Genomic DNA, 22,920 nt, shown 5'->3' with positions numbered 1-22,920 from the left:
AGTTTGTTGGCCATTGTCCTGCAAAGCGAAAGGTTGCTGGTACAGTTTATGCTTTGGGTACATATTTCAGTCACCGGTTGGGGCGCATACCAAAGGCAACCAATTGATGTTTCTCTCTCACATCGATGTTCCTCTCCCTCTCTTTCTCCCTCCCTGCCCTCTCTCTAAAAATAAATAAAATCTTTAAAAACTTTTTGAATAACCCTTCCTGAGGACACATTTATTCACTGATGTATAACAAACACAGACCTTGGTGAACTTCTGAAAAAGGTGAGATCATGAGTAAATAATTGTTGAAGCAATGAAACATGTCGTGGCTTTTCTTCCATTCATCCACATCTCACTACTCTCACCTTACTATATGCTTCTCACCTCACTAGTTTTTCCTCAAGTTCTCATGAATGGAAACTTGGTCTGAGCCCTGGCTGGCATAGCTCAGTGGATTGAGCGCGGTCTGCGAACCAAAGTATCGCAGGTTTGATTCCCAGTCAGGCCGCGTGCCTGGGTTGCAGGCCATAGCCCCCAGCAACTGCACATTGATGTTTCTCTCTCTCTCTCTCTCTTCCCCCCTCACTTCCCTCTCTAAAAAATAAATAAATAAAATCTTAAAACAACAACAACAACAAAAAACAAACAGACCTTGGTCTGGGACTATGAAAAGGACTCACACTTTGCAGAAATAAGAATTTCATAGTATCCTTCCAAAGTGTTGAGTTCAGTTCAGGGCAGCTTCCCTGTTCTGTTTATTAAACTTTGGGACATTGAAACACAGGCATAGGAGAGATGATTGGATAGGAAGCATTGCTCTATTCATTTACCTCTCAGACTACAAAAATTAAAAAAAATTTTCATAGTATCTAAGTATTCAAAAGAAGCCCAGATTCACGTTAATTCTGTCATGTAGAACTCAATGTGCTTTATGTAACACCCATTAAAATTTACCTCTTCTCAGGCTCCATAGAGCCTTTTCTCTTCTAACTGGTGAATAACAGTCATTGTACAACTCCATTAATTAACATTAATATCTTTTTGCAGCTTGCTCACTCTGTAACTTTTTTTCAAAGAAACAATCCTCGGTCCCCAGGCAGCCACTGTCACTGCATTTACAGGTAAAATGATCATTATTTCCCAATGAAAACATTCAATTGTCGAATCCAGAATCTTTATCTCAGGTCCACACGCCCACTTTAGAAGGTTTTAGAGTAACTTATAATTACTAAATACACATCTGCAAAAATGCTCAACATTAATCCTTAAAGAACAAACTGAAAGAGCAGTAAGAGACCACAACAAACTTATTTAAAGAGCTAAAATTAAAAAAATTTGAACAAATCAACAGTTTGCTAAAGAGGCAGAAATGGAATCCTCTATACCACTGGTAAGAATTCAAAAAGTTACAATCAGTTTGTATCACAATTTGTTAGGTTCTTTAGAACTTAAACATTAAACTTATGAGAAATGTTCATACGGTGAATATTCATATGAAGTTTAACTCAGACGGCTACTCAGAGTTTTATTCAGTGTCATTTCACTGAATAAGATAACAACACATCCTCTTAAATCAAAGTGTTTCCAGAGTGTGAATTAACCAATATCAGGAGGGCAAAATTTAATGGCTAAATAACTTCTCCCATACATTTCATGCTTGAAGCCTTTAACTAGCCTGAGTTCTTTGGTAACAGAGGCCATAGCTACTGCTAAAAGATTTCCCAAATTTGCTGCCCATATAAGACCTTTCTTGTGTGACCTGTCTAATAACAAAAAAATATGGTTATAAGGTAAAATATTTTTCACATTTTTGCACTCAACAGGCCTTAGTAGTGTGTGAACTCTTTGATGACAATAAAGGCCATGACTACTTTAAGACACCCAGAAGATATTACTATAAGAAGGACTATGAAGGTCCCCAAAACAGGGAAGACCTAACTAACCTGGCATGGGGGATGGGGAAGTGAACAGATCAATTAAGAGTTACTTTGCATATAGGAGTTACTAAGAGTGCCAGCCAATCAGCCAAGATGGAGGCATAGGTAAGCACACTATGCCTCCTCCCACAACCAAGATAGGGACAACAACAATTTAGAAATAGAGTAACAACCAGAATTGACAGAAAACTGAACTGTATGGAAGTCGGACAACCAAGAAGTTGAAATAGACGCTTTCATCCAGACTGGTAGGAGGAGCAGAGTCGGGCAGCTGGGCGCAGGTCTCAGCAGGGATAGCAGAGAGTGTTGGGACCCGGCACATGAGGCATCTGGGGTGTGCAAGACTGCAGTGGGTGGACCCTGGCCAAGGTGTGGCAACCAGCAGACCCAGTGAGGCAGCGATTGTGAAGCAAGGCACTGTGCGCAACCCAGGATCACAGTGCTGGGAAATAGAGCCTTGGGGAACTGATTGAAAACACCTGTGGGGGTTGAGGCTCAGGGAGAGACTCCCAGCCTCACAGGAGAGGTCCTTGGAAAGTCCCACAGGCTGCACAAGCCCACCCACATGGGAATTGGCACCAGAGGGGCCCAGTTTGCTCAGGGAAAGCAGTGGAAGGGACTGAGGTTTGACGGAGAATGGAGCAAGCCCCATTATTCCCTCTCAGACCCTGCCCCCCAATACAACATCACAACCCAGTGATTGGGGTGCCCCACCCTGGTGAACACCTAAGGCTCTGCCCCTCATACATAACAGGCATGACCATACTAAAGGGGGAAAAAAAAGATGGCTCAAACAGAACTGAAAGCCCCAGAATCTGTACTTTTAAGCAACCGAGAGATAGCCAACCTATCAGATGCACAGTTCAAAGCACTGGTGATCATGATGCTCACAGAATTGGTTGATTTTTGTCAAAAATTAGATGAAAAAATGAAGGCTACAATAAGTGAAATGAAGAAAAATGCACAGGGAACCAATAGTGATGGAATGAAAGCTGGGTTTCACATCAATGGAGTGGACCAGAAGGAAGAAAACAACATACAATCAGAAAACAATGAAGAAATAAGAATTCAAAAAAATGAGGAGAGGCTTAGGAACCTCCAGGACATCTTTAAACATTTCAACATCCGAATTACCGAAGAAAAAGAGGAAGAGCAACAAATTGAAAACTTATCTGAACAAATAATAAAGGAGAACTTCCCCAGTCTGGCAAAGAAAACAGACTTCCAGGAAGTCCAGGAAGCTCAGAGAGTCCCAAAGAAGTTGGACCCAAGAAGAAACACACCAAGGCACATCATAATTACATTAGCCAAGGTAAAAATGAAGGAGAGAATCCTAGAAGCAGCAAGAGATAAGGAGACAGTAACCTACAAAGGAGTTCCCATAAGACTGTCAGCTGATTTCTCAAAAGAGACCTTAGAGGCAAGAAGGGGCTGGAAAGAAGTATTCCAAGTCATAAAAGGCAAAGACCTACATCCAAGATTGCTCTATCCAGCAAAGCTATCATTTAGAATGGAAGGGCAGATAAAGTGCTTCTCAGATAAGGTAAGTTAAAGGAGTTCGTCAGCACCAAGCCCTTATTACATGAAATGTTAAAGGGACTTATCTAAGAAAATCAAAACTATGAACATTAAAATGACAGCAAACTCACAACTATCAATAACTGAACCTAAGAAAACAAAAAGAAAAACAAACTAAGCAAACAACGAGAATAAGAACAGAATCACAGAAATGGAGGAATACAGTGGGGAGGGGGAAGTGGAGAAAGAGGGGAAATGTACAGGGAATAAGAAGCATAATTGGTAGGTACATAATAGGCAGGGGAGGTTAAGAATAGTATGGGAAATGGAGAAGCCAGAGAACTTATACGAACATCCCATAGACATGAACTCAGGGTGGCTGGCGGGGATGACACTGGAGGGAGTGGGGGTACTGAATGTAGAGGGATAAAGGGGAGAAAAAGAATGGGACAACTTTAATAGCATAATCAATAAAATATACTTTTTTTGAAAAAGAGTTACTTTACATATATATAACAGCTACCTAGTATTATAGATGTGTTAAGTAGGCTCAAAGGCAGGGAGAGAGTGTGACTTTGACTTGTGATGAGGAGAAGCTCACTGAGCCTGGGAGAGAGCAAGAAGGTGGTTCCCCTACTTCACGGGGTTCAGCCTGCCCAGAGTAACAATGGTAGCAGAGAAGGGCAGAAGAGACCAGAGTACTGGCAAGTGTAGTAATTGTAGGAGGAGTTTGAAATGGGTTTTGGAGGAGGAGCAGGGTGAGGATTTAAACTCAAGAGCAGCAGTTATGCAGGGTCTCTTAACCATGCAGCTTGGGAAGGAGAAGCCTCTTGACCATGTGGCTTGGGAGCAGTCTTAGCCATGCAATTTAGAAAGAAGGAGGGTTTCTGTCATGTAGGGTGTAGTTACAGTGAGGAAGGAGGCCATGAAAGATCCTGTCCGGCTACACCTGAATTTTTACTGGGACTGTTAAGACTTGTGTCTTTCCAGAGTTTCACCATGATATAGGGAATCATGACACAAGCATTCTTGGACTATTAAAATGGAGGCTGATGAACACATATCCCAGATCCTAAAGCAGAGAGCTGTTACATGAGGGTGGCAACTTTGATCTAGAGAGACTGGAGAACTGCTTGTGCAGCCAGCTTAAGATAAAGACATGGGAAACTTTTGGGGCTTTTGGCTAGTAGCACAGTACGGAGCATGGGAAGTTCTGGGTCTCATGGAAAAGGAGGGCTCTGAGCTGAGGTGCTCTGAGCCCCACCCCCCAAGGATCAAAAGCTGTAAATAAAGATCTCCTCCTTCCAGCATTACTTGTTGGGTCTTTCACTAAGGCACTATGTGGATGGGCCCCAGTGTGCTCACGTACAGTTTTGGTGAGCTCTGTAACATTTCTACAGTGTGAAGTTTTTTATGATAATAAGGGCTACTGATATGGACAAAAGATTTCCCACAATTACTACAGGCATTAGGCCTTTGTCTTGTGTGAGCTCTCTAATGATAATGGAAGACATTACTACTGATAAAGGATTTGTCACAATCATTGCACTTATAAGGCCTTTCTCCAGTATGAATTTTATTATGATAACAAAGGCAAAATATAGCCCTGGCTGGTGTGGCTCAGTGGATTAAGCGCTGGCCTGTGAACCAAAGGGTTGCTGGTTCAAACCAACATTCCTGGGTTGTAGGCCAGGTCCCCTGGTTGGGGGTGCGAGAGAGGCAACCACAAACAATATAAAGGACATCCCACATTCACAGCACACATAAGGCCTTTCTTCAGTGTGAACTCTCTTATGATAACAGCTTACTGCTACTGGTAAAAGATTTGTTACATTCATTGCACTCATAATGCTTTTCTTTTATATGTACTCTCTGATGACAATGGAGGCCAGGATGGCTTGCCATATTCACGATAAAGCCTTTCTCTAGGATGAACTCTCCAATGTTTTCTGAGGCTAGTGCTTTTGGTAAAAGACTCACATTCACTTCATTTATTAGCTCATTTACCTTTGTGAAGTCTCTCATGACAACAAAGGCCATAGTTGCTGGTAAATATTTTCCACAATCACGGCACACAAAACACTGTATGGGCAATTCTAAAAGGGTAATATTGTAATGCAGACGTTAGACTTCTATTTATTTTTGCAATCCTAATATGGTTCAACATTTTCAAGAATGGAAAGGAATCACATTTTGGATACAAAACCCTCAGTGACCATTCGAGTCATGTGCTCACGTTAACTCTGTTTTCTCAGACATCTTTGAGGTCTTAACTATTTTCAACATCCACTGATGTTTCACCAGAAGTAGCCCAAGTCACTACATAGTCATCAATAGCTTTATGTAATTTTGCATTTTAAACCTTTTTTTCTGAGATAAGTTTAATTCCCCATGGAGCTGAGCCCCTGCAATAAGAAAAGTGATAATGACTTCCCAGTCAGGAGTTGAAATCAATTTAATGTACTCCTAGCATGTACAATGCAGGTTACAGAGAGCTATTAACAATGACTATGTAGTGATTCAAAGGTGGTAGCAGAAGTAGTTTTGGTGAAAAATCAGCGGATGTCAAAACATACCCAACGATATTGCATAGGGGTCTGTAGCCTTTGGGGAGGAGGTATCTGAAATATCATGTTTAGCCCCTGGAAACTACTGAACTTCATGAGTTTGAGAGAATGTCTCCTAACATTTGGGCAAACAAGGACAGGCAACGTACCACTTTCCCCAGAAACTTCAGTTATGCTGCTTCACGAAGGGACCCAAACCTTTCTAAAGCCCTCGGGCCGGACCGCAGACGCCATTTCCCAGGGGCCCTGGGGTCTAAAGTTTTCGGTGGGAGGTCAGAGCCGGAGCGCCTGCACCAGTTTGTGAGAACTACATTACCCTTGTGCTTTGCGTCGAGTGGCAGCCCCGCTGCGCCAATGAGGGCTCCATAGCGAGGCGTTTCCGTGCGTGGCACCGAGCCGGAGGCGTGACTTCCGGTGTCCTCCTCCCGGCGGTCATTTTGGCTGCTCGGGTGTGTTCCTCCCGGTGGTGGTTCCAGAGCGCGGGCTTGTGGCCGTGAGCGAGATCCAGAAATCGGAGGGGTGGTCCGCACGCCACAGAAGCGGGTCTGAGGCTGGACCGCGGCGCCGCCCGAGATGCTCTGCACGGGGCCTGGGACTAGAACCGTTGTTCCCCTCTGCCCGAGGCCCGGATGGCGGCTGCCGTGCTGAGGCTCCTGGCTGAGGTGAGTGCACGTCCCCCAGGCCATTACCCACCGAGCCCTGCATCGTGGACCCCGGCGTCCGGTACGGTGAGGCGCTGGTCCGTGGGGTCCTGTTTCTGATCACGGCTATGAACTGTCTGCCGGTGCTGTTGGGGAGGGTTACGTGCAGGGGCTGGGAGGTGCGACTGATCCTGGACCACCCGGGGAAGCTGGGGTCCGCGGTGCCTTCGGGGAATGGTGCTTGAGGTGGAGTCACATGTGCTGGGTGTTCTGTCCACTTTCTCAGGACTCTAGAAGCCGTGGAGGATTTTAAACAAAGGAGGGACAGGAACTACGTTAGGGCTTTACAAGGTTCCCGAATACTTTCAACGTGAGAACAGCCTGAAGGAGGGTGATGAAGACGGTGAGTGAGGCACAGAGGTTAGACATCCAGCCCTGGTCTTACCTGGCTTAAAGGCCAGGCGTGAACCCGTTGAAACTGGACATGGTTGTATTTTATTTTCCTTTCTGGCACCTAATGTAAAGAAGTGTGGGACGGTTATCACAGTCCAGGATGTAAAACTGCTTAGAAGTAAAGCTGAGGTGGAAGCATGTAGGAAACCATAGATCTGCTTTCTTTTGGATGGGAGCAAAGAGCAGGAGAGGCTGAGGATGTGATGGGACTTTGGGAATGGAGGAGCCAGCCGACCAAACTCAGGTCTTAGGCTCCACCGTTTCAGAGTAAAGAACATACTGTGAGGGCCTGGAAAGAGAAGGAAAATCAGGGTGGAGACTACTGCAGTCATTCAGTTGAGGCTTCATGGAATCAAAGTAGTGGCTTAGGAGAAGTGGCTGGGTTCTGGATGTGTTTTTATTAAGGATCAACTAGATTTCCTAATGTGGAAGAAAAGTGTCTTGGTCGCTGTGTTGCTGTAACAAAATACTGTAAGTGAGGTGACTTACGAACAACAAATTTCTTGTAGTTCTGGGGACTAGAAGAGGAACTTCAGAAATTAAAAACTTTGTTTTTCAAATGACATAAAAATAAAAAGGCAGAGACTAGAAGAACATATTTGCAAAATATATCCAACAGAGAATAAGTATCTCAAATATATTTAAAAATTTACAATTAAGAATTAAGTCCATAATGACTTACCATTATGCACTTGTGGTAAGTGCATACCAAGTATTGCCAAGCATGTGGAAGTAACTGGAACTCTTATCCTCTGATGGTAGGAATGGAAAAGGTGTAACCATTTTGGAAAGCAGTATGGCAGTCTTTAAAAGTTAAACATAGATCTTTCATACAATTTGGCGATCCCATTTCTAGGTATTTATCCAAAGGAAATAAGAACACATGTTTTTGCAGAGACCTGTATACAATGTTCAAATGAGATAAATTGTTGTAACACTGTAATGGAATATTACTCAGGAAGAAAAAATAGTTGTCTTAGTCTGCTATAACAGAATACCATAGACTGGTGGTTTAGTGAACAGAAATTTATCTCACAGTTCTGGAAACTAAGGAGTCCAAGGTCAAATGCTTTGGCTCTTGATAAGGACCCTTTTCCTGTCTTGCACATGGCCTGTTTGTGTCTTCACGTGGTAAAAAGACAGAGGAAGTACAAGGTCTCTGCTGTATCTTTTCTTTAAAAAAATTTTTTTAAAGATTTTTATTTATTTTTAGAGAGAGAAGAGGGAGTAAGAAAGGGAGAGAAACACCTGTCTGTTGCCTCTTGCCCACCCCCAACAGAGGACCTGGCCTGCAAACCAGATGTATGCCCTGACTGGGAATTGAACCAGCAACATTTTGGTTCACAGGCTAGCACTCAATCCACTGAGCCACACCAGGCAGAGCTCTCTGCTGTATCTTTTAAAAGCACTGCCAGGGATGTCCAACCTTTTGATGTCTCTGGGCCACACATTAAATACATAAATGCTAACAAAAACAGAAACATCTCATGTTTTAGGTAAACTTACAATTTTGTGTTGGGCCGCATTCATAGTCATCCTGAACCACAGGTTGTACACCCTTGCAACTAAATTTATCATGAGGGTCCCAGCTGATTACCTCGTCTATCTAATTACCTCTCCAAACTGCATCTCTTGACACCATTACATTGGGGTCTGGGGGCACACTTTAGTCTGAACAGAAATAAAATACAGATATATGCAAAAACATGGATGAATTGCTAAATTTAGCTGAGTGGAAGAATGCAGATGAAGAGAACACAGCTTAATTTTATTTACATAAGATCTTAGGAAATACAACTTTATCATAGCATAAGCAGGTCAGTAGTTGATTGAGAATGGTGGTTTGGATGAGGGGATGGTAGTGGAAAGAGCTATGAGAAAACTTTTGAGGGATGGTGAGTATGTTCGCTATCTTGACTGGGGTGAAGTTTCACAGGTATCTGCTAAAACTCACCACCTTATACTCTTTAAATATGTTCAGGTATTACTATAAATAAAAAATACTTTACTTCCACCAAGATAATCTATCTGAAGAGAGTGGTTAGAATAAAAGCAATTAGGGGGAAATTGTGGCTACCAAAATGGAATCCTAAAGAAAAGGAGAGCCCCAGCTGGCGTGGCTCGGTGGATTGAGCACAGGCTGCGAACCAAGGCGTTGCGGGTTCGATTCCCAGTCGGGGCGCATGCCTGGGTAACAGGCCACGTCCCCAGTGGGGGCCACGTGGGAGGTAACCACACATTGATGTTTCTCTCTCTCTCTTTCTCCCTCCCTTCCCTCTCTAAAAAGTAAATAAATAAATAAATACAATCTTTAAAAAAGTAACAAATTAGATTTAAAAAAAAAAAAAAAGGAGAAACCAGGTTGGGTTTGCATTGTTTAAGTTATTCAACTCATGATAATTTGTAACAGCAGCAGTAAGAAACTGGTATAACCTTTTCACATAATAAAATTAATATACTCACTAAAAAAATAGGGCATTATTGGTATACTTAGGATTTTCAGCTTTAGGAAATAAAAATACAGGATACTTAGTTAAATGTGGATTTCAAATAAACAGTGAATTTTTAAAAGTATGTGTCCCATGTAATATACATTATAAAATTAGTTATTACTCACCTGAAGTTTAAATTAAACATGGGTAAGTTTTGTCAGGCAACCCTAAGTATACTAGAAAACACAATGGGAACAAAATCTGGTAGTCGTCTATATTCTAGCACTATGAACATGTTTTGCTATATTTAAAACCTACTTATTCCTTATAAAGAAGGGTAAAAACAAACATGTATCATTCAGCTGACTGTTAGTAGGATCAAATGAAACAATAGCTGTGAAAGCACACAAAACTGGTAAACACACATGTCCAGTTAGCCTCAGGCTATTAAAACAAGCTTGGGAATGGTTTTGAAAACATTCTGTAGGTGTGATGTGTTAAGCAAATACATTACCTTGAGTCAAAATAACCAAACCTTTTTATATTTTTTCTTTTTTTTAAAGATTTTATTTATTTTTAGAGAGAGGGGTAGGGAAGGAGAAAGACAGGGAGAGAAACACCAATGTGTGGTGCCTCTCAACATTCCTCCTGCTGGGGACCTGACTCACAACCCAGGAATGTGCCCTGACTGGGAATCTAATCATTGACCCTTTGGTTTGCAGGCCATATCTGCCAAGGCACCAAATCTTCTATGATGCACAGTTCAATCAGCTTTGGAAGTGCCAAGAAATACTCCTAATTTGTCCCTTTTTCTACCCTACCCGCCCCCCCCCCCAATGCAAACACCCACAAGGAGTTAAAAATTTTAATAATTTTTTCAGAAATTAAAAAATTTTTCAATTACAGTTGATATTCAATGTTATATTAGTTTCAGGGTTACAGTGTAGTGGTTGGGCATCCCTGTACTTGCTGTACTTTACAATCCCATCGGTATTTTGTAATTGCCAATTTGTGCTTCTTTATCCCATCTTCTTTTTTCCTAGACGGCCCCCACTTTCTGCCCTGAAATGCCCCTTCCATCTGGCAACATCAAAATGTGCTGTGTATCTACTAGTTTTTTCTGTCTTATTTGTTCATTTATTTAATTCTTTAGAGTCCATATAAAGTGAAATCATATGGTAATTGTTTTTATGTGTTTGGTTTCATTTTTTTTGTGGCTAAGTAATAGTCCATTATATATATGTATGACAAGTTCTTTATCCCGTGTCTATCTGTGGCTACTTAGGTTGTTTCCATATCTTGACTGTTGTAATGATGCAGTGAACATAGGGATGCATATATCTTTTTGAATTAATGTTTTGAGTTTCTTCAGGTATGTTCTCAGAAGTAACAATTGGTGGGTCATAAGGCGAGTTTCTTTTTAATTGTTTTTCAGGAACTACCCATAATGTTTTCCATAGTGACTATACCAATTGTGGCCTGCCTACCAATATTGCACAAGGGTTTCTTTTTCCCCACATCCTCACCAACACTGTTTGTTGATTTATTGATTATAGCCTTTCTTATAGGTGTGAGATAATACCTCATTGTGGTTTTAAAATTGCATTTTCTCTGATTAGTGACAGTCAGTGTCTTTTCATATGTCTATTAGTCATCTGTATGTTTTCTTTGGAGAGATGTTGATTCAGACTCTCTGCCCATGTTTTAAATTGGATTTTTAAAAAAATAATTTATTTAAGAGAAAGGGGAAGGGAGGGAGAAGAAGAGGGAGAGAAACATTGATGTGTAAGAGAAGCATTGATCAAGGTTGCCTCTCCCACGCCCCCAGCCAGGGACTGGTCTGAAACCCAGGAATTGAACTGGCAACCTTTTGCTTTGTAGGAAGATGCACAATTAACTGAGCGACATTGGTTAGGGTTGTGATAGTTTTTTTTAAACGTAAGATTGTGATTTGTAGGTTCAGCTTTATGCAAAATTTATTGAGCACATCCACCACTACAATGCTGCAGGATTTATTCTGATCTACAGAAAATAGCTTTGAAATTATGAAAGAATTTGTTATGTGAGTTGAGATGATTTTCTTATGTGGTGATAGTGGAGTCGCTATTATGTCACTACATTCCTCTGACTCAAATACAATCAGCCTTTAAACACACTTAAATTTGGGCATTATCTTCCTCACTCAGACTGGGGTTGGGATCCTTGAAAATTATTTAACAAAAAGTGGGCACGTGTTGAAATCCAAAGACATAGGGCCCCTGGTAACAACTTGCTAACAAATTGGTTCTTTTTCAAAGGGATCATCTAGCGCTGGCAGGTTTGCTGGATGCTACTTATCTTCTGTTTTACACAGGACGGGCATGGGGCTTTTGCCCAGCATGACTTGCCTCTTGAGTAGGTTCTAGGTCATTACACTTTGTCCCAGTTTCTCAGCTCCTGCTATTTCTTCTATTGGATCCTGAAACTCTTGGTGTATCTACCCACATTTTTATGAGAGTGACATGCATGTTTCCCTGGAATACTCTAGATAGAATTGAGAGGTTTAGGAAACATTGTCAAAAGTCTGTGATTTTCATATAATGTGTTTCAGCATCATGGTCTTGCCTAATGGCTCTGTTGTCCTTGTGCCTTACAGATATAAGCAGTGAGTGCTGTACATTCATCACTAGACTACATTGTAGAACTTTCTAGGAAGCCAGAGCCAGAGGCAGCATCTTGACCCTGGTGAGCACATTTGGCTTTTTTACTCATTCATGCTTATTGTATCCTGTCAGGGAGGAAGAAACTCTCTCCCCTATCCTCAAGGTTCTTTTGGCTAGTAGGCTCAGCTTCAGAAGCCATAGAAGTTAGTGAGCATAGTTGGTGTCAGTGACTGTCTATGTGACTATAATATGGGCTGATATAAAAGTCGGGGGAAGGGCCCTGGCCAGGTGTCTAAGTTAGTTGGCACGTTGTTCTGGGCACCATAAAAAGTTGTGAATTTAATTTCTGGTTGAGGTGTGTACTGGAGGCAACCGAATGATGTTTTCTCTCACATCAGTGTTTCTCTAAAATCAGTAAATATATCCTTGGGTGAGGATTTAAAAAAAAATAGTTTGGGAGTGTGGTTTGGAGCTTTATAATCTTGCGGGGGGGTTGAGGGTTAATACTGGTAGCTTTTGGCTACTTCCTGGAGGCTGGAGTAATGTCTCTAAACATGCACATAAGTGATCAGTTGCTGGCAACTCCCCAGGTATCTGGGCACAGCCCCTTTAAGACAGAGTAGTCCTCTCCTGTCCTTGTATCCAGGATACCACTGGCAGTGCTGTTTCCCCTCTGTTCCAGGAGGTTCTGTTGTGGCCACTCAGCTTGGAGGCTTGTAGAGCTGCAAGAACACCATTGCCCAGAGAAGCCTGTGTGGAGCAACGTGACTGTGGAGCCAATGAAGGTCCATGACTGCCATCATCTTCTTTGTGGTTGCTTCTTGTTCAGAGAGTCTGGATGTGACGACCAGACAGAGAAGGTGGGGCAGGAGCCATTGTCCTTATTGTACAGAGTACAATGGCAGTGGCCGCACTGAGGGGCCCGGTTGAGGTGAGTGTACATTCTCCACCGAACCTTACAGCCCCAGGTGTGGGCACCTGTTATGTCCTGCAGCCTGGATCTCAGTATCCAGGACTGGAAGTGTCATGGGTGATCCGCTACAGGGGCCAACCATGCAAAGATGTCAAGTTGTGACTGAGCCAGGAAGATTCAGGAACCTGGGGTCTACCTTCTGCCTATAGGGAGCAGATCGTGTGAGGTGGAGTGACTCTTGGAAATAGCTGACTGAGGGTCCTGGGAGCCAGAGCAATTTCACCAAAGGAGAAACAGGATGAAAGCTTGTCAAGAGGCTGTTTACAGGAAGAACAGTAGAGAGGGTTGATGGCAGGTGGCACAGGGAGGTTGAGTGACAGGTGACACTGAGGACAATCAGCCTGAAGTCTCTTGGGTCCAGGAATGGGCAGAAGCACAAAGGGGACCAGAGCCCAGGGCACTCCACCATGATCGCCTATTTCCTATCCTCCCTCTCCTGATTTTTATGACTGCCAAAATAAGTTAGGGGATAGGGTTGTCCTGGTCTTCTCCATCTGCCATTCTCTGAGCCCCTGGGTCTGAGATCGTGAAGAAGCATCAAATCCAGCCTGGTTATATAGAGGCATTTCTGGGCACAGGTACCAGTATGTGCAAAACACTGGGAACAGAGGTGGGAGTAGAATGGTGGTCTCACTCATGCAGTTACATGTTCCAGTAGTTGCAGAAAACAGACTGGGATACTTGGGGAGGAAGCTACCAGAAGGTCCAGGTGAGGTTAATGTAAATTGTAACTATCGAAGTAGGAGAAGTTTTTGGAAAGTAAGGAACAGAAGGGGAGGGGTGAGAGGTGACCTAGTCCTACACTTCGTGTCTGAGCAGCTAGGGCTGTGGGAGCTCCCTTAATTGGGCTGAAGCAGTCAGTACTGGGAGTGATTTTGGTCAAGAGTCTGACACAGTTCAGAAAATACTAAATGGAGGCAGCTGGATATAAAGGTCTACAAATTTGAGATGAGGTTCAGTATTAGGCACCAAATAGGTTGCAGTGGTTGTGTGGACTGGATGGAGAGCTGTGTGTCACACACAGGAAGAGGAATTCAGATGGCATGTTATTGACAGGCTGGAAAGAAGAGGTTTAGCATGAAGTCTGGGTCTCTTTCTGGGCACTTGGTTGGAAGGAATGGCCTGTCAAATACAGCTCAGTGGGGAGAGGAGGGTAATCTAGCAGGTGAATAAGGCCTCCAAGGGAAGAATGGACAGGAGGTAGATATTAAGCCTAGGAGTTGTTGAGGCAGATGACTGACCTAAAGGCTTGTTCACTATTCTTCACTCACCAGGATTTTATGGGGATTTTTTTTGTGGAGCCTGTGTTATTTTAGTCAGGCTGTCAGATGAGCTCATCTGTGAACTTAGGGACTGAATTGTGTCCCCCAAAAATGTGTATGTTAAAGTACTTCATTCCCAGTACCTCACATCATGACTGTGGTTGGTCATAGGGTCCTTACGGTGGTAATTACGTTAAAATGAAGCTATAGATGGATTCTAATACAGCATGACTGGGTACTTTGTTACAGTAGTCCCTAGCAAAGCAACATAGCTGAGGACTGAATGAGAGAGAGAGTAAAGAAAAGGGCTGACTGGTGAGGGGATCTCAATACAACATAGGTAGAGGACCAGGGGTGTATGTGAGGTGGCTGAGATTGAAGCAAGGATCCCAAGCTGACAGGGTGCCTTCACTGTGCACTTGAGGGTCCACCAGGTCTGTGGTAGCACTGGGCCCTGTTTGTGCTGAGCACTGTTGATGCCACGTGATGGGTAACAGATGCCCAGGAGGTGCACATGGAAAGCATGTTTGAGCCAGTGGCTTCAGACCCTTGACATTAAGGACTTAGGTGAAGGTTAAGGGTATATTTGGGTGTACCTGGGAGGACATTTCAGGGAGATCGCCTGGCTAGAGGCATGGCTGGTGTCTGTGTTTGGGCCACTTCATGAAAAGGAGGGTTTGGTATCTCTGAGTTGGGTAGCTTTACTGTAGGGCCTTGGCAGAGAGGTTGTTTGTTGTTTCATGTCTTCACCTCATGGCAGGGCCGTGTGACCTTTGAGGATGTGGTTGTGTACTTCTCCTGGGAGGAGTGGGGGCTCCTGGATGAGACTCAGCGATGCCTGTACCATGACGTGATGCTGGAGAACTTTGCCCTCGTTATATCTCTGGGTAAGACTCAACCCCCCACACCAGTGCATGGGCTAGCCTCCATCTTTTAAAATTAGATATGATGTTCATTGTTACTGTATTGGTTTCAGACAGTCATACCAGTACTTTACAAAGTGCATAGTACAAAGTACTATGTACAAAGTACAAAGTACCCTGCTATTTCTAGCACCCAACTGGAGGCGCTATCTTTGCTTTTCCTCCCAGGGATGCTGCTGTTCTCACCCTTGGACCTTACCTTCCAGTTCCCTGGCCAGGTAGACTGATTGAAAACCTAGAGCCCAAAGTGTGCTGCCCCAGTTGGCCTTGTCTGCCCTTCCCCTGGCTGGGTAACTGGCCAGGCCTGGCAGCTCAGCCCGGATTATTCTCCCTACCTTTTATATGATGTTTCTCCCCACTTAACACCTGTGTATGGTTGTTCTCACAAGATTCCTCTGAGGTTCCTTGTAACATTTAGTTGTCTCCTGTTGTCTATTATGTGCAGAATTGCTCTGGGCCAGTGCTAGTTCCTTGTGTGTCACCTTAGGTTTCCTATCATGCGGGTCCCACCCAATTTTTCCTAAACCCCAGGTAAAGAGTCCTAGGTGCCTCACAGGATAGACATGACGGTGAATGGCAGCTAGGGTAGGGTGTGTTCACATCAGGAGCTTGTCCTGTGCCCACCAATGTCAGTGCCCCCTTCGTGTCTGCCTGCCCTTCCCCATTCTTGACACTTCTCCCAGTTCTCATTTCTACCCTGATTCTGGTCCTCGGTTGCCCCAGTGACCTCACACATAATATTACAAGGATTGCACATATCTTTCAACCAATCTCTGAACACCAATTCTAGCTAGTTCCAACCAGGTTTGCCTTGGCCTGGACATAAACTCGCACACAACCAAGACTCCGCTGAAGGCCATAGGAAAGAGTAAGTGGGGGACTACCCCCCCTACTTCTTGGGGCTCTTAGAGTTCCCATACTTGGTACAGAACAGCCTCTCTCACCCACCTGAAAACAATCCACTGAATTCAGTTCTTTGGTGTCTCTCATACACATCTGTGATGGGGCTATTCCCCCATCAGAGTCTGCACGTACTCACCAGCCTTTTGCTTTCAGGTTCCTGGTATGGAATGGAGGAGGAGGCGCTTTCTATGCAGAGTGTTTCTGTAGCACAAACATCACCAAGCCTGACTCCAAATCCAGACCCAGCCATTGAGGAGAATCACCCCTGTGAGAAGTGCATCCTGGTGGGGAGAGACATTTTGTACCTGACAGAGTACCCAGGGTCACATCCTGGCCAGAAATCACACACCTGTGAGGCCTGTGGCAAACAACCCTGGTTCAGTCCAAACCTACACCAGAAGAACAATGAAGAGAAGCCACTTGAGCAGGACATGGACACAGCTTCAGTTGTGACAAGCTGCAAATTCCAGATGTCAGGAAAGCCCCTCACCTTCACTTGCGGCGCAGTCGGGAAAGACTTCCTGGCCATGTTGAGTCTTCTTCAGCATCAGGCCACTTTGAAAGGGGCAAAGTCATCAAACAGTTTCATGTGTGGGGACGAGGAAGCTTTTCATAGTGGGAGAAGTCATTACACGTGCAGTGACTATGGCAAACCACCCAGCTATGAATACAAACTCTTTCAGCATCAGCAGCTTCACCCTCAGAGTCATGACTGTGATGATTATGAGAAACACTTTAACCAAAGCTCCCCCATTAGTGATTGCCAGAGACCTGACATGGGAGCAAGGCCTTATCAGTGCAATGAGTGCGGGAGATCCTTCAGCCAAAGCTACCACCTCATTCAACACCACAGAATTCACACTGGAGCCAGGCCGTACAAGTGCAGTGAGTGTGGCAAAGCCTTCACTTACAAACTCAGACTTGTTCAGCACCTGCAAATTCACAATAGGGTGAAGCCTTATGAGTGTGGGGAATGTAGGAAATCTTTTAGCTATAGCTCCACTCTGATTAAACACCAGAGAGTGCACACAGGAGCTAGGCCTTATAAGTGTGGTGAGTGTGGGAACTCCTTCAGTCAGAGCTCCAACCTTGTCCAACACCAGAAGATTCACAATGGGGCGAGGCCTTACAAATGTAGCGAATGTGGAAAATCTTTTAGCTATAAGTGCAAACTTGTTCAGCACCTGCGGATTCACACTGGTGAAAGGCCTTATGAGTGTGGGGATTGTGGGAGGTCTTTCAGCCACAGCTCCACCCTCAACCAACACCGGAGAATTCACACTGGAGCCAGGCCTTATAAGTGTGGTGAGTGTGAGAAATCCTTCAGCCAAAAGTCCAACCTCATTCAGCATCAGAGAGTTCATACAGGAGAAAGGCCTTATGAGTGTGGGGAATGTGGGAAATCCTTTAGCCAGAGCTCACACATCATTCAACACAGAAAGCTTCACACCAGATAACCTCATGAATGTGCACTGGCTTCAGCAGACTTCTCAGCCACTGCTCTCCTGTCAATTCAACATGACAACTTAACCTAGAGATAAGATAGTTTCACAATTAATGTCCTTTGGCCCCAGAAAGTCCACACAGAAGAAAAGCCTGAGATTTGCCTCAGGGAATGTGCTACTTTTTTTCATTAGGAAGCCCTCTGCATGAAGTTGAACTTTATGCGTCTCAGTGTCTACAGTAGGGAGATTCTGACCCTGAGTTCCTCGTACATAGAAAGAATTTTGGAGCCTTGTGTATTCTACCTTGCTGGTTCCCTTGCCTGAACTCATTCCTCTGCCACAAGCCACCTCACTTATACAGACCACCTCAGAGGGAGGGGGGAATTCATTACCTCCTTTCTGACTAGGGCATAGTCTGGATCCAGTTTTATTGACTGAGATCAGGCTGGATAATGGTAGCTTGAAAAGAAGGCTTGCCGCCTTCTGGTTCTGGTCTAACTTGCATTGCTGCTAAAGGCCTCTTAAGAGTGACTTACAGCACTTTGTGGTCATTGTTTATACCCTGGATGTTAGCCCAGAGAAGGAGGGTAAAATTTGTGACAACCTCCAGTGCTTTATTTAGGCAAGTATAAATTGGTTCCCTTTTGCCAAGATGTCACATCATATCCCAAGCACTATCGGGCGGGGGAGCTGTTTACCAGGTACTTACAAAGGAATCACGTGCCTTTCATGTCTAGAGTTATCTGCTGTTAGTAAGACTGCAGGAGCTGGACTGAAACTAATTTGTATCAAAACATTAGGTGAGAAGGGGAACTAGAGAGCATGTGTCCTCCACACATTTCAGTGACCTGTAGCTGAGGCCATTGTCAGCAAATACAGCCTTGGTTATTATAGTAGTGTCTGCACTGTTTCATTGGAACATAGTGCTGCAGAGGAAAAATGATGAAAATAGGAGGGTGACCAGGGATGTAGCTTTTGTGACCCAGCCAAGCAATTGTCAGGAAATACTGGCAAACAAGATCATTTGAGTATTTCCTGCTGCTGAGACAGGGCTGTGCTTCCCCCCAAATCATGAGTCAACATTTCTAAGCCTGTTTATGGAAAAGTAGGGGGATCCAGACTTCATGTGAATGATTATTACATACTAAGGAACTGCACCTCTTTGTTTACTTTTGGCATGCATCCATAAAATCAAAATCATGATGAACAACTATGAACTCTCATTCTCACCTTGTGCCCTTTTAAAATCTCCCTCTGCTCTCATGGCAACTAGGGATTGATGTTACTTTCACAGATTATGTATTTTATAAAATTTTATGATTCAAGTCAAAGTGCTCTCAGAGGTTTTAAATTTTGATTTCATGCTCATTTTGAGGTTCATACATGTCAATGAAATACTTTATTGTTGAATACTCTGAATGTATACAAATTGTTTACATTTAAATCTGTTAATGGAGGATGTTTGACTTGTTTCCAACTTCAAGGTTATTGTAAATGCATGTCCTCCAAGAAATCAACTATTCCAGCCACTCATGCAGTGAGAAATAGTTCTCCCCCTGAATTCTCCCTATTCTCCAAAACATCCCTCCCAGCTTCCTCCCCCCATAATGTTCCTCTCCTTCTCAAATTACAAAACTCTTTGCTTTTTATGAATAAACTTTGCTGATAAAAGTGACTTTTTCATATCAGCATTACATATTATAAGCCAACAGAAGCTGGTTAGAGCAAATTGTTGGAATCATAAAGTGGCCCAGTTAATACTTCTCAGCAGTTACTGTGATTTTGTAGATGGCAAAACAGCATTTCCCAAAAGTATAGAAATTGCACCAAAGACTGTGCATAGTTCACCAAAATTGAAGATTCACTTCTTCCTGGCAAATGACAGGGAACTGGAATTTCTGCAGTTGGTGGCAGCAACCAGGCTTGCTACCTGGTCTTCAAGGGACTTAAAAAGTGGGCTAGTTCCAATGATAGGAGGGCCAGAAAAGTTCTGCATTCTTTTCACCACTACCTTTGATCCAGAGTAGGTAAGTTGCTTTCCCAGTCACAAGCCATGGGCACCATGATCAGCATCATGAACACCACTGAAAGTTGATAGAACAGATATTCCAGTGGGTTGCTGTTAGGAGGGGTTACAAATCAGGTTCTCAAATAGTCTCCAAAGCCCCCAGTGGGGGAAGGCTGACAAGGTTGAGAGAGAAGAGCATTTCCTCCCCCAGGTGGTAGATGGAGCGTTTCAGCATCCATTCACATGTATTAGCACCAGATATGTATCATCCAAGTCCAAGAGACCCATAAATGAAATGGGCCACTTGCAGTCTCACCACTCCTGGGGCAGGTACATGCAGCTTCATCTTTGAGTTGTCAACCAGTGGTCGTCAGCACCAATTGAATTCCATCAAGACTCCCCAATTTGGGACATAGTGAATGAAACTCAGTGCAATAGAGACAGCAGAGCTATCAGCTAAGCCCAGGGTCAAGGCAGCCCCTCCTCAGCTAGGCAGCTCTGCTCTGGATTCTGCTCCACCTGTTCTGGCCCATTTGGTGTTTGGGCTTCAGCTGGGGGAAACAGTCTTCACGGGAAGGGGTTAGGATGATGTGGAAGCCTCAGACCTGTTGGTCAGAATACAAAGACAGAAACTGCGTAATGGTTGCTTCAGATGGCAGAAGACTTGTCTCTGAAGCACGTTTTGCACAAGAGGCCCCTGTGGAAAAATCTGCTAAGACTTTGCTTTTAACTGACTTATTAGTCACCTGGAGCTCTTAGTAGGTAATTTTCTTGGTTTCCACAGGGACAAGCAGGTGCTGCTGGGCAGGATGGGCTTGGAGGAACATGGGGAGCCAGAGGGCATGCTTTTTAATAGCATCCTGGCAGCTAGTGAGGGGACACATTCAGCCATGGTGTGCTTGCAACACAGAAAGGGAAAACTTGCCCTAGGTGAGGCTGATTCAAGGTAGGGCATGTGCCATTGAGGCCATCATGCTTTCTGGGGAAAGCCCACCCAAAGCCTAGGTGCCACATGCCTCAAACTGGACACAAAACCATGCTAGCAGCTGGACAGCACCAGAGGGAAGCACTGGGGAGCCTCATTCACTGAGACACAGCCAAGATGCTTTTGGCCCAGCACAGGTGGCCCCAGTAATAAGTCATCTCACTGGGCTTAGTCTACCGCCCTGCAGCCAACCCCTTACTGTATACACAACACATCTTGTGCTGCTCACTAATTGTGTGGGATGGTGTCAGGTCTGAGACACTTCACAGCAGATCATTAGGAGCTGTGATAGCTGGAATTGCCCTGAGAGGGGATGGCAGGGAGAGGCACACTGGGCAGGCCACAGGGAGGGGTCCAGGAAAGTCCTCACAGGCAACCAGGTCAACGGAAAAGCTGGGAGGACACCCCCGCCCCCACCATAACGCTTGGGGCTTCTGCACCTCTTGCACCTCCAGCACCCATTGTAGTTCACCCACTCACCCCGGTGTCTTCCAAAGTCATGTTGTGTGGACAATTGCAGGTGAAGCAGTCCTACCTGTACCTGTGGCTCAGGGTGGAGTGGGAGAGGAGCTGTCTGGGGTGCGATGGGTCTCCTCCTGGCATGTTATGAGGAACTGGGCCCGGCTGCGTGGGCCAGCTCAGAATCACTGATGGTCAGACCTACCCGCCAGGAGGGCTCTGCGCATGCGCAATTTGGATCGCTCACATTGGTGGTTATGTTCTGAGGAGTGTCTCTGGCCTCAAGGCCAGGCTTAGGGTCTTCACCAGGGCTTGCCCCTCCTTTAAGCCTGTGGAACACAAAGGCTCCTGACAATTGAGTGTCCAGAGTGGGGCCAGAAGACCACACTGGTGTCCGCTACCCAGCCCAAGACATGGTTGTGATTAGCGTTTTCATTAAGAAAACCAAAGTTAGGTTCCTGCCAAGATCGAGGCGCAGGTAGAAACCCTTTGCTTCCACGAAAAACCAAAAGGAGGATAACAACCAATCTAAAATCAGTAAACACCAGAAGTACCAGAAAATCAAACTGCACAGAACTCCAACAACCAAGGAATTAAAGAAACAGTCAACCAGACCAACCAGACTGGTAGGAGGGAGATGGGTAGATGGACAGTAGGAGAGAACCCAGGGCAAATTGGCAGACCATGGGAGGGGCTGACTGAATGGGAAACTGAAACTCACAGCTGACTTCGGACTATGGGAAACCAAAACTCACAGCTGACTTGGGACTATGGCAGGGGTTGCCAAGGGTGGGAGAAACTCCCAGTCTCACACAAGTGTTTGTTGGAAAGTGGGGTTAGAGCCGAGCAGGTGAGCTGATTTGTTCCCTTTCTAGCCCCTCCCGTACAGGCAGCACCTCAGTGCAGCAAGAGGGTTGCCCTGCCCTGGTGAATACCTAAAGGCCCCGCCCCCTTACAACATAACAGGTGTGTGGAGACGAGGAAATATGGCCCAAATGAAAGAAAAAACACCAAAATTCCAGAAAGAGAGCTAAGCGATGAGGAGATAGCCAACCTATCTGATGGAGAGTTCAAAGCCCTGGTAATCAAAATGCTCACAAAATTGATTGAGCTTGGTCACAAAATGAAAGAAGAAATGAAGGATACGCAAAGTGAAATAAAGCAAAATATTCAGGGAACCAACCATGACAGGAAGGAAACCAGGACTCAAATCAATGACTTGGAACAAAAGGAAGAAATAAACATCCAACTGGAACAGAATGAAGAAACACAAATTTAAAAAAAAAAATGAAGAGAGGCTTAGGAACCTCTGGGACAACTTGAAACATTCCAATATCTGAATTATAGGGGTGTCAGAAGGAGAAGAACAAGAGCAAGAAATTGAAGACTTATTTGAACAAATAAGGAAGGAAAACTTCCCCAATCTGGCAAAGGAAATAGACTTCCAGGAAGTTCAGAGAGTCCCAAAGAAGTTGGACCCAAAGAGGAACACACAGGGCACATTGGCATTAAGTCACCCAAGATTAAAAATAAAGAGAGAATCTTAAAAGCAGCAAGAGGAAAGGAGAGAGTTACCTACAAAGGAGTGCCCATTAGGCTATCAGCTGATTTCTCAAAAGAAATCTTACAAGCAAAAAGGGGCTGGAAAGAAGTATTTGAAGTCATGAAAGGCAAGGATTTATAGCCAAGATTACTCTATTCACAGCAAAGCTATCATTTATAATGGAAGGGCAGATAAAGTTCATCCTAGATAAAAGGAGTTATCACTACCAAGCCATTAATAT

The 22,920-nt window shown here is 44.3% G+C and overlaps 2 protein-coding genes and 1 non-coding gene across 12 annotated transcripts in view; 2 read left to right on the top strand and 1 right to left on the bottom strand.

Annotated features, from left to right (window-relative positions):
- LOC114511072 (zinc finger protein 530-like) overlaps window positions 1–19,359 on the top strand; it is a 568,693-nt gene extending 549,334 nt beyond the window's left edge. Inside the window, exons 1-5 of one of the 7 annotated variants that reach the window (XM_036013455.1) lie at window positions 6,412–6,672; window positions 12,172–12,260; window positions 12,864–13,109; window positions 15,174–15,300; window positions 16,393–19,359. In XM_036013455.1, coding sequence (XP_035869348.1) covers window positions 13,077–13,109; window positions 15,174–15,300; window positions 16,393–17,696 — 1,464 coding nt within the window. In that variant the 5' untranslated portion in view covers window positions 6,412–6,672; window positions 12,172–12,260; window positions 12,864–13,076 and the 3' untranslated portion in view covers window positions 17,697–19,359. Of the gene's footprint in view, window positions 1–6,411; window positions 6,673–12,171; window positions 12,261–12,860; window positions 13,110–15,173; window positions 15,301–16,392 lie in introns of those variants that run through there. The other 6 variants (XM_028529704.2, XM_036013453.1, XM_036013457.1 and 3 more) reach the window with 6 other exon arrangements.
- The window catches only part of LOC114511481 (zinc finger protein 345-like), a 447,937-nt gene that overhangs the window by 130,990 nt on the left and 294,027 nt on the right, over window positions 1–22,920 (bottom strand). The window lies entirely within an intron of this gene.
- LOC114511784 lies at window positions 700–834 on the top strand. Its single transcript, XR_003685750.1, has one exon. It is a non-coding gene; the product is annotated as a small nucleolar RNA SNORA36 family (small nucleolar RNA).

This window comes from Phyllostomus discolor, chromosome 12 (genome assembly GCF_004126475.2).
Source record: "Phyllostomus discolor isolate MPI-MPIP mPhyDis1 chromosome 12, mPhyDis1.pri.v3, whole genome shotgun sequence".
Lineage (NCBI taxonomy): Eukaryota > Metazoa > Chordata > Mammalia > Chiroptera > Phyllostomidae > Phyllostomus > Phyllostomus discolor.
The sequence above is the reverse complement of the archived record's forward strand: the minus strand, read 5'-3'. Positions and strand labels throughout refer to the sequence as shown.